Here is a 12,530-nt window from a genome sequence, read left to right on the forward strand (position 1 = left end):
TGCTATGAAGCATTGCAAATCATTATGTTGAGTAAAACACTGAATATTTCAGAATTTGTGTCCTGGTGTCATCATTGTTTTTCTTAATATACTCAATGCAGCCTATGTGCCAGAATGTSTCTGCTTCTGCTTTAGAAAGCTAACTTGTCGTTAATGAAACACTGTCAAATCAAGCCAATCTTGAAAGCTTTCTTTACGCTCTTGAGCCAGCCAATATTAAGCTGGCAAGAGGGACTACAATGACTGCATTTAGACAGGCAGCCCAATTCTAATCTTTGTTTCACTAATTGGTATTTTTTGAATGATCAGATCAGCTCTAAAAAATAACTGATGTGAAAAGATCTTATGTGATTGGTCAAAAGACCAATTAGTGGAAAAAATATCAGAATTAGGCTGCGTTTAGACGGAAAGCCTATGTAGCTAGCATTGTTGAATGTAGAACCAGTCAGGTACCCAGTCTACCCAAAGAGTAGGCTTTGAATACAGTACATCCAACACAACAATAAAAGTGTAACTTTTTAATAATTTCTACATTTTAAACAGCAACATTTTATTAATCAACATTAAAAGAAGATKAAATACAACAACGTTATTTTCAATGTTTTCATCCTGTCAAGTTAAATGAACTGCTATTGATGATTGTACATCAATTGCAAAAAAAAATGTATTTACAATTAATGTTCTCTTTGCGAAATATCCAATMAAAGACWACCTGTAGCCATCTCCCATTCAAACCTGTGTGAGAAAACTCGAATGGTTATAGAAAAAGACCGTTTAAAGGTAGACTCAGCAAAATGACGCTGCCATGAGCAGCACCAGAGATATTCAGATGAGCGAGATGCCATACTTCGCTTTCACGCGGTCAAACACAGTATCTGCGCATGTGCACGGATTCGCTTCATGCTGTTCACAGCGTGGTAGCCAAGAATCTCAAATATGAAATCTATTTGTTTAACACTTTTTTTGGTTACTACATGATCCCATATGTGTTATTTCATAGTTTTGAGGTCTTGACTATTACTCTACCATGTAGAAAATAGTAAAAATAAAGAAAAACCCTTGAATGAGTGGGTGTGTACAAACTTTTGACAGGTACTGTATATTTTCTTTGAAATACACTGATAGATCCAAAGAATTCAGATTCATATTTCTTCAATAGGTGTTTAATTGAAGTGAAAATAAGTGGTTTCTCTAATGGTGGGAAGAGTTATAAACTGTCTTGGTCAGGGGAGCCTTCGAGGACAGCGACACTGCATTACATGAATCATGGATCAATGGATCAATAGATTGCTTGATGAAGCCATCCATGTTGGTGCCCTTGTACCGGTGCGTGCCGGAGTCGTAGAACCCCCGTCTTTTGCTCTTGGACGCGACCTTGGCACATTTCTGTCTGTGTTTCTCCAGGCGGTCGGGATGAAAGCGCCAGCCGCAGATATCACACTCTTTCAGGTTGGAGTTGGCTGATTGCAGTTTTGAAACTGCAGTAAAGGTTTCAGAAACTGCAGTCGACTGTGGTATTTTGGGTGCAGTGATTGCAGAATAACTGCAGTGTACTGAAGTTGAACTACAATTATACTGCACTGTAACTGCAGTTACACTGCAAAATTACTGCAGTAAAAAAAAACGGTGTTATTTTGGATGCAGCATTTGCAGCTTGCTGCATTTATACTGCATTCTAACTACAGTTGTACTGCAGTTATACTGCACTCTGACTGCAATCTTTTTTCGTAAGGGATGGAGCAGCTCACAGAAGAATGACATCGGTAGCCGGTAGGTAGGAAAAGACATTCAACTTATATCTACCAGTAATTGCTAACTACGGCAACAATGGGTATGCAAACCAGGTATCAAAAAATGTTGGACTAATTTGCGACGTGCAATTCAGTCATCATGCGTTGTTTGCATGAACATTTCTAAAGGCTTCCCCCCAAAAAACATCCCAATGAAATGTTAACTGCAATCTAGGCCTACCTGATAMAATGATATAATGCTGATTTGTATCAATGGGGAGGGCATTTGCTTTGGTCAATTGAATTAAAGGGCAACTACACCCTCCATAAATATATTTTTGTTGATTTTTCCCAGYCCTCAAATGGTCTGCTGATGTGGTTAAGCATTGTTGTGGACTTACAGCATAACATTTTTGAAAGTGAAAATCAGAAAAATCGATGGGAAAACAGGATTTTTCACAGGGCGACTTTCCTTCACACAGGACCCACTTCTACAGGCACCACTACACCACTGCATAGGGTCGATGGAAAGACAGCAGTCCATTCACTGACATAATAAGTAGGTCCTAATCATAAGAATACAAAAACACAACCATTAGGTTAAGCATTTCCCAGTCGAAATGTACAAATGTACAACAAAAGTGCAAAACACTTTTTCAGGTTTAGCACACTAAGTAACCCGTGATCTAAAGTTGAAATGCAACAACGTGTCACACACATAACTTATTTTCAAAGAGATGGCTACCAGCATACAAACAGCAATAAAAAACACAGTTCCACTACCTCTTGTTGAAAGTTATTCTTGAAAAGGGAGAAGCTAACAAATAAGCAACAACATCCTCTTCAATAACACCTGCTGCTGCCGCTGCAAACTAGCCTACAATAAAAGCTAGCTAGCGAGACCTTGGGAAAACTAAAGCTCGCTATTGCACAGTGACCTGTTGGCCTTCAAGAAAGGCAAAAGTTTCCATACATTTTTGTAAAAACGGTCCCACCCATTACAAGTCAATGTAATTGGTTGATTCCACTGTCACTCCAYCATTTTGCCCTAATACAGTTGAATGGCAGATGCCTTCAATCAAGCTTCTGATGGCCTAGCCCTCGCCAGTGGCTGACTTAGCTAGCTAGATGTATCTCCTCAGAGTCCACCAAAGAAGAATCCTGAATGGATCTTTTTTTCTCTTCAGTGTTAACCCTTTCCTTTTGAACAAAAACTAAAGAGATTAAATCAGAACATAATTGAAAAGAATAATATAAATAATTGTTTGTATTATTTTATAAATCCTTAGCTTTTCTCTTAAAGCGTAGAAGGCCCTCATTGTTCCCCACTGTTTTTGGGTTAGTATTTTTTTTTAGACTGGCTCTATTTGAACTCTTGTTTTGGGGAGGATTTGACAAAATTACAATCATGGTCTTGAATTGGACTCGCATTTTTCAGGTCTCGGTCTTGACTCGGTCTCGTACCTCTCYTCCCCCTCCCGGTCTCATTCTTGACCTGGTCTTGCCCCCCTTTCGGTCTTGGCTTTGACTCTTGACTCTTTTCGCTCCAGTCTTGGTCTTGAATCGGTCTCGAACGCAACACTGTATATACCACTATTTCATAAAAATGAAAATCTCCACCATCCATTCCACCACTTTGCCCGTAATTGATACTACACCAGGATAGGACTCTTTCGTTCAGCACACTTTGTAACTCCTCTGCAGTATAACCTCGCACACCCAAGTACTTCTCTGCAGCTGCTACCACAACATCTATTTTCTGTGATTTACACTCTACTTCTACAGTACAGTTGATAACCATGGCAATGAATGAATTCTAAGAAGCCAACCTTACTGAAGCACAAATTCATATCACTCTGTATTGGCCTAGGCCTACTACTCACCCTCGACCCATCATCCTCTACTCTCTTCACTGCCTCAGCATACAACACCTTCTGTTCTAGTCTGACCCTGGCAACCTCAACCTGTCTCTCTTGCACCGGGGACTTGTGATCCCCAGCAACATGAGTACACACACAATTGACACACACAGTTTTTTCCACCGATTTTTCCCATTCATTTATCCCATGCCCTCCAGCACACTTCTCTCTCGGAATCTCCCTCCTACACACTGCTGCAACATGACCAAAAGTTTGGCATCTGAAACACCGTGTGGGTTCGGCACAAAAGCTTTCACAGGATAACTGACATATCCTAACATCACTTTATCAGGTAAAGACTGCTTCAAAACTCAAAATGACAGACAGTGTCTCTCAGTTTCACCAAGCTCGCCTCCGGGTCTGCGTCGCACCAAGRGGCGGGCATCACAGACATAGGGAATTTTCAGTTTGCTCCACCTCAACACGTAACGTCACCCCAATAATCACTCCTTTCAAAGGCGCCCTGCTCCCAATTGCAAGTCACAGCTCTTGTCCCTAGTCGCGTGATGTGAAGGGCCCGCTCCCTCTGGACAGAAGAAACACAGAAAATTCTCACAAGTCTACATTGAGCTACCTTCACCAATTTAACAGTACCCAACTTATTTTCTACCCAGCCTCAGACAAAACGCAGGGATCAACTTTTTCCAAAAATGTCACTCCCGCTGGGCCCGAGTCATCCTTTGCGTGACCATCGGGGGGAGGCATGGACTCTGAGGTATTCACCACACCTGCACCACAGGTAGTTCATCCTCATTCTCGTCAGGTAAAATTTCGGAGAAATCAGAGACAGCATAATACGCTTTGTACTTGGCGTCTTTTTTCCTCAACACACATCTTCCCACTGCACTCGGCTCTTCTCCTTCTTCCTTACTGTCCATAACCACGTCTATCCTTTCACCGCGCTCATGCCGCGCCTTCATCCGCTGTACTGCTTGCAGAACACACACCGATGGCCTTTCTCCAAAACCCATCTTCTGTTCCTTAGCCAAATMTACTCGTCTAGCAACAGTATCTCTGGCCGCTCCATGCTCCCAAAATGTGCCACAGTTGTCAGCCAGGTCTCCTCCTCGTCATCCATCCAAAAACTCCTAGCCTCTACCTCTTCTGAACCAGATTCAAAGTCACAATGGAGGAAACACGTGAACAGTTACCTCGATGTCATGTGATATCTGTCATTTTTAATACTATTCTTGGACTGGAGTCACATGACTTGGACTCGAGTCTGACTTTACCTGACCGTTTATTGCAACAATAACTACGTTTCCATCCACAATTTTAATGCGAGTAAAGTCATACCTTATAAAGAATTATCACGACAGCTGTGATGAAAAGAGGTCGTTTCGGTACAATTTTATAAATGCCGAAAGATCATTTGTTCCTACGACATAGTGGGATATTTTTTGTCTGTAAAATGTATTAGCGAGAAATGGTGGGGAAATGCCTTTATGTGCAAATATTGATAAAACAACCATCACATCGAAGTAAACTTGGAGTCAAGCGATGATATGGTGTGTGGTCCTCCCACTATGACTCGGGAAACCATGCAGTTTATTAGGCAACAGATTAAATAAGATATGATGAACTTCACAGGGTGGYGAAAGTGCAGGGTGATCCATATGCTCCTTTCCAATAAAATTGAGGGTKTTTTTCTGGTGACATGATGATCGATGCTTGACTGTCGTTTGACAAATAAAAATCCATAATATCCATAATAAATAAAAAAATCCATAATAATCACATCATGTAGTCTAGCCTAGCAGCACAGRCGACTTGTACTGTATCTGCAAGCTGTTAGCTAGAGCACARGTGCCTAGACCAGAGTAGGCACATTTGCTATTCAACGCAACAGTTTTTGTGACAAAACTCGGTAGAGTTGAAAATGCGATGGAAACACATKGAATTTTAGATTTTTATTCAGTACATGAAAACTTAAATGAAAAAGTGCTTTTTTTTGCGCTACGTCATCACACACAAATGTTTATCTGCAACAAGTCTATTGGGTGGAAACACACCACTGGTGAGAAAATGCATATTTTWGAATTTTTGAATATTTGCATGATAATCTGTAGCCAATTGGATGGAAAGCTAGCTACTTAGACATTTCTGTTTCATTTTTGACAAGATATATTTTAATTTAGGCCTATCATTTATTACCCTCTGACTTGGTACGATGTTTATTGTGCACATGAACGTTCGTAAGACTCATGAGGTAGAATTTCTGTTTATTTAAAGCTGCAATATATAACTTTTTGGGTGACCTGACCAAATCCACATAGAAATTGAGTTATAGATATGTCATTCTCAATGAAACCAWGTCTAAGAAGACCTAGATCTGTTCTATGTGCGTTCCGTGCTTAAGTTTAGTTTTTTCACCTTTTACTTCTCYGTTTTGTACACCAGCTTCAAACAYCTGAAACTACAATCTTTTTGGTTATGGAAAAGGTWCTCATAGTGCCCAGAGGTGGTACTGAAAGCCGTCTTCCACTCATCTCCCTCTCGGATACGCACCAGGTTGTAAGCGCTCCTGAGATCTAGTTTGGTGAAGAKGCGCTCCRCGTGCATCGACTCTATRGCTGTGCCTATGAGCGGTAGCGGGTAACTATACCTCACAGTGATCTGATTCAGACCCCGATAGTCAATACACGGGCGCAGACCTCCCTCCTTCTTCTTCWCAAAAAAGAAACTCGAGGAGGCGGGTGAAGTGGAGGACCGAATGTAGCCCTGACGCAGGGATTCGGAGACATATGTTTCCATAGCCTCCATCTCCGCCTGTGAGAGGGGATTGAGAGGGGATACACGTGACTCCTGGAAAGTGCAGCGTCTACCAGGAGATCTATCGCACAATCGCCCCGTCGATGAGGTGGTAATTAAGTCGCCTTCTTTTTGGAGAAGGTGAGAGCCAAATCGGCATATTCAGGGGGAATGCGCCCGGTGGAGACCTGGTCTGGACTCTCCACCGTAGTAGCACCAACGGAAACCCCTAAACACCTACCTGAGCACTCTCGCGACCACCCCGTGAGAGCCCTCTGTGGCCAAGAAACAGTGGGGTTATGACAWGCTAACCAGGGTAGGCCCAGCACCACGGGAAACGCAGGAGAGTCAATAAGGAAGAGACTAATTCTCTCCGTATGACCCCCCTGCGTCACCATGCCCAAAGGCGCGGTGACCTCCCTAATTAACCCTGACCCTAATGGTCGACTATCTAAGGCGTGGACGGGGAAGGGCACATCCACGGGAACGATGGGGATCCCTAAACTATGGGCTAAAGCACTATCAATAAAATTCCAAGCAGCGCCTGAATCGACTAGCGCCTTATGCTGGGAATGCGGGGGAAACTCAGGGAACGTGACAAATACAAACATCTGTGCAACAGAGGACTCTGGGTGAGAATGGTGCCGGCTCACCTGGGGTGACGCCAGAGCGCCCTGCCTGCTGCCTCGACTCCCAGAGGAACCAACCCGGCACCGACCGGCAGTGTGACCTCTGTGGCCACAGATGGTGCACGAGCGGGAACCCCCTCCGGTCTCCCTGCGCACCGCCCCTCCCAGCTCCATGGGTATCGGAAAGGGGGTGTGGGAGGGTGGAACTCCCAGACCCCGATCTGAACGTCCGCGAGTAGCCAGCAGGTTGTCCAGCCGGATGGACAGGTCCACCAGCTGGTCCAACGTGAGGGTGGTGTCTCTGCAGGCCAGCTCCCGACGGACGTCCTCGCGCAGACTGCAGCAGTAATGGTCGATCAGGGCGCTGTTGTTCCATCCCGCGCCGGCAGCCAGGGTCCTAATCTCCAGGGCGAACTCCTGGGCGCCCCTCTTCTCCTGCCTCAGATGGTAGAGGCGCTCACCCGCCGCTCTACCCTCGGGCGGGTGGTCGAAGACTGCCCGGAAACGGCGGGTGAACTCCTCAAACTGGTTCAACGCCGCATCTCCCTCTCTCCACACGGCGTTGGCCCACTCCAGGGCTCTCCTGGTGAGGCACGAGACGAGGGCGGACACCCTCTCACGGCCCGATGGAGCCGGTTMAACGGTGGCCAGATAGAGGTCTAATTGTATTAAGAACCCCTGGCAGTTCGCAGCCCCCCCGTCATACWCCTGGGGCAAGGAGAGACGSATCCCACTGGGTTCAGGCGGGAAAGGGGCGCTCAGGGGAGACCCCGGTTGTGCTGGTGGAGGCGCTGGAAGAACTCCCTGTCTCTCCCAGCGGTCCATTGTCNGGTAGAGGCGCTCACCCGCCGCTCTACCCTCGGGCGGGTGGTCGAAGACTGCCCGGAAACGGCGGGTGAACTCCTCAAACTGGTTCAACGCCGCATCTCCCTCTCTCCACACGGCGTTGGCCCACTCCAGGGCTCTCCTGGTGAGGCACGAGACGAGGGCGGACACCCTCTCACGGCCCGATGGAGCCGGTTMAACGGTGGCCAGATAGAGGTCTAATTGTATTAAGAACCCCTGGCAGTTCGCAGCCCCCCCGTCATACWCCTGGGGCAAGGAGAGACGSATCCCACTGGGTTCAGGCGGGAAAGGGGCGCTCAGGGGAGACCCCGGTTGTGCTGGTGGAGGCGCTGGAAGAACTCCCTGTCTCTCCCAGCGGTCCATTGTCCGGACAATGCGATCCATGGCGGTACCAAGATGGTGAAGTAGTACTGCATGCTCCTGGACGCGCTCCTCCACCTCAATGGCTGGGGTACCTTCTCCTGCTGACTCCATAGTTCGGGTCGGTGATTCTGTAATGGGTGCGTGCTGGTGGCAGGGAAGTCAGGCGCAGGAGAACGAACTTGGTATAAACGGAGTCGTTTAATAAGTGCTCACAAAACTCTGAAAACCAAAATATACAAAATAATAAAAGTGGGTACAAAACCCGTCGCGCACCAGAACATAACTTGCACATCACATACAAACAAACAATCACCGACAAGGACATGAGGGGAAACAGAGGGTTAAATACACAACATGTAATTGATGAGATTGGAACCAGGTGTGATGTAAAACAAGACAAAACCAATGGAAAATGAAAAATGGATCAACGATGGCTAGAAGGTCGGTGACGTCGACCGCCGAACACCGCTCGAACAAGGAGAGGGGCCGACTTCGGCGGAAGTAGTGATAATGCCAAATGGCTGTGTGCTACACTAGTTAATTTAGCAGACAAGATTTGTTTATAATTCCGTGGCATTATTTTATAGTATGAAGAATACTATTGAACCAAGCTGACTAAAATATAAATATTTTCTCCAAACATTTGAGGGAGTCCCCTTATGCTATTCTGTGTTGAGCGATTAAAAAAGATAGGTATTTAACTGTTTAATTTTTTTTTGATATATATTTTAAAATATATAAATTAGTATATTTGGGTTTAACCATAATATTTGTTGTAATATTTGTTTGTATTTTCTGGTGGATTAAACAGAAATTAAAACAGCTTTCTATGGGTTGTTTTAAATACAGCAATATTTTGGAGATTATTTCATTTTCAAATAACCGAAAGTGAGACGTTGTAATCTGAATATTGGGACTGAGGCTATTTTTTTAACACAGGGTGAGCYATTTTTACTAATATGCTGGAGAACCAGTTTGGATTTAAGTGTAACTTTTGTATGAACGGGAGTTAGCATTTACTTCTTCTAAACCTGAAAAAGTATAAATGTTGTGCTGCGAAAACGGCCAAATATATCCAAATCGGACTTAAGTAACCACATTGTGGGCCTGTTACAATACATAAATCATGATGGATTTGAGGAATATCCCATTTGTTAGATCAGATTTGTTGACTGTGCGCCAATCTGCTCAATGGAATGGTCTGCSTTCCATTTACTCCTATACCGCATCTATTGTTTTTGTTTTATTATTATTCTTTTTTTATTCAAAATACAGATCAACAATTTACATTCTTACATCAAAACATGACATCAAAACAGAACGCAGGTATTAATGAGAAAATACTGGAACAAACCAAAAATATTMAAAKAAWWAAAWATTCTAGTGCAATTGTAATCACTCTGAAAAAATCTTATTATAATTATGTAGGAAAATGTTATTCTTGTTATTGTTCACTAGGGATAATGTTTTAATTAAATATTTAAATTCAATCAACATTTTTTTAAATTCTATAGTATCCAAATTTGTGGCTATTGATATCTGCGTTTTCTGTGAAAAAGGTGAGAATCTGTCTCACTTGTTCTTTGAATGTAAATTTGTGTCAGAATTTTGGGAAAACCTTGCAAAATACTTATTTACCATGATGAACACTTCCTATGTTTTTGACATGAAAGATATATGTTACTATTGCGATAACAAGACCACTGAAATGATTGTGAATTTTTTTATTCTTGTTGCCAAATACTTCATACACAAACAAAAAAAACGCATCTATTGTGGCTCACATTGTTGTGCTGTGGTGATGTCACAATAGCTCAGAACTGCCAAGAGTTGATTTCACTATCTGATGTAATTATCATTTTGGTTTATATGATAAAAAGCTGGTGGTTTAATTATAATACACCATATTTTGGGTTATTTTAAGTCTGCAAATTWCCCCCTAAAAGTTTGTAAGATATGTTATAACCTGTTACATAGCAAAGAAATCTCRTTGACTTCATCATTTTGAGGTTTATATGATACAAAAAGCTTGTTTATTAAAGTACACCYTATATTAAAATCAGTTTATGGGCAAATTACCCTCTCAAATTATGTAAAATATCCACACACAAAAATCCCCTAAATCAACTGTTATTTTTGCCTCTCATCTCGATGCTACTGTATACTATTGTGTATAATAGTTAATCTTTTTATATTTTGCCAGTCAATCAATCAAATTGTTATCACTGTAATGTTCATCAATCGAAAGGTTATCATTGTAATACATTGTTCCTTGAATCTCTTTAGAAGAATGTGGAGTGTGCAATGTCTGATCCTGTCTTCTGTGTCTGTAGATCCGCAGCCGCAGCCGCAGCCAGCCATCCCTCAGACCTACAGCTCCCAGCCGGATCCTGTGTCTGTTCCCTCTGCTGCTGCTGTACCACCACCTAGTGGAGGGGTAAGGAATAACACAGAGCAGTACGTCACCGCATGATGTCATACAGTATAGTCCACTGTTCTTTGTCTTCCTCTCTGTGTGCTCTGAGCAGCAATGGTAGGGGCGTTTTTACGAATTTTTTTGTAGTGGTGATTTTTTAAACTCTGTAGTGTGTGTGTGTGTGTGCACGTGTTTGTAGAGGTAACACCCACACAATTCTGTAGTCCTATGTTGATGAATGTGTGTGGTGTGCATGCATGGATATACAGTATGTCCCCATATGTGTCTACAGAAGCGCTACCGGGCTCTGTACAGCTACACGGCTGCTGACGCCGACGAGGTGTCTCTCCAGGAGGGCGACCTGATTGCAGACGTACAACAGATTGATGATGGATGGATGTACGGCCGCATCGAACGCACCGGGCAACAGGGCATGCTACCTGCTAACTACGTCCAACCCCTCTGAAACCCTGGGCCTCGTTCAATTGGTTGAAACATTCGGAACACTGCAGACAGGAATGTAAGCATGGGTTGTGTTCATTAGGCACCAAACGGAAGAAAATGGATTGAAAGAAGGTGTGACTGCCCGGACGTGTCCAATAAGAAACGCTCAATTTACTTTTTCTTTGCAAAGCATTTAAAACCCTTTCTGTTGCATGTCGTAATGAACAAAACCCAGGTTGAAGGTTCGTGTCCTCTCTAGGTTGTACTTTTCTATCTGCAACGTTCAGAGTTTCATTCCACTGCTGAACTTAGTCCAGGAGAAATGGGGAGATGAAAAAAGGGGGGGGGGGAATATGGGAAACAAGTCACAGCCCAAGAGAGGGAGAGGAGGYGGGAAGAAAGAGAAAAGAAAACAACTAGTGCCGTTAAGACTTGAATATTGTCTCTGACCATGTTTTTGCTCATATGGTCTGTTTTTCATGGTTTTTGAAAAGTCAATTGATTTTGCTAATAAAGCTTCTCYCTGCCATTTTCAGTACACAGTCCACTATCGGACAGCTCAATGCCCTAATACTACTACACCTAAATGGTTTTCAATGTCTAGGTCTTTCCCGTGGTTTATTTGTAGTGACATAACGACCCCAGTGAGGCCATACCATATTAAGCTTGCATCTATTAGGCAGTGTACAATAGAGTTGAATGGTGGCTGCCATACTTCCAAGTCWTTCCCCAAAATGTATTAATTATTCCGAAATGGTGCATAAAGTTGGAAAGTTTAGGATCGGCTTACAGTTGACAAATTGTACATTTTAGGACCTAGAGGGCTTCCGTGTTAGTAAATGCAGTATGCTAACAAGTACCTGTTAGAATACCTACCGGTCTGTATCTACTGGTTACAATAGTTACACTAATCAGCAGCACCTGGTTTGGGCTAGGCAGAAACAGGTYTGCACAATTATCAATCAATGGTATTTTATTAGGATCCCCATTAGCTGTTGTGAAAGCAGCAGCTGCTCTTCCTGGGGTCCACACCAAACATAAAATAGAACATTAATAAACAAGCACTCAAGAACAGAACTAATGATGTCCTAAAAGAGCAGTTTAAAATATCACCGCTGCGCATACGAAAAATASTTAATAATTGGTGGTGTGATACGGTTTGACAGAAATGAAGAATTCAAAAAAATTTTACTAGTCACAGGGATTCATGGGTGTTTTATAAGTTAGAAAAATTAAATAGGTATGATTTATATTAATCWAAGTTTTGCAATGAAGCATTAAAATTCATTGGAGTTAAACTGAATATTTCTGAATTTGTCTCATTGTTTTTCTTACATACACAAAGCAGCCTATGTGCCAGAATGTCTCTGCTTCTGCTTTAGAAAGCGAACTTGACTTGAATGCAACAATGTCAAATCTAGCCAATCTTGCA

General features: G+C 43.0%; 1 protein-coding gene across 2 annotated transcripts in view; it reads left to right on the forward strand.

The window, feature by feature from the left end:
• Positions 1-12,401, forward strand: part of LOC111977837 (LIM and SH3 domain protein 1) — a 41,385-nt gene extending 28,984 nt beyond the window's left edge. For both annotated transcript variants that reach the window (XM_070448360.1, XM_024007557.2), the window contains exons 6-7: positions 10,572-10,675; positions 10,947-12,401. In XM_070448360.1, the coding sequence (XP_070304461.1) occupies positions 10,572-10,675; positions 10,947-11,120 (278 nt within the window). In that variant the 3' untranslated portion in view covers positions 11,121-12,401. The remainder of the gene's footprint in view (positions 1-10,571; positions 10,676-10,946) is intronic.
• Positions 12,402-12,530: the final 129 nt, after the last annotated feature.

This window comes from Salvelinus sp. IW2-2015, linkage group LG18 (genome assembly GCF_002910315.2).
Source record: "Salvelinus sp. IW2-2015 linkage group LG18, ASM291031v2, whole genome shotgun sequence".
Taxonomy (NCBI): Eukaryota; Metazoa; Chordata; class Actinopteri; order Salmoniformes; family Salmonidae; genus Salvelinus; species Salvelinus sp. IW2-2015.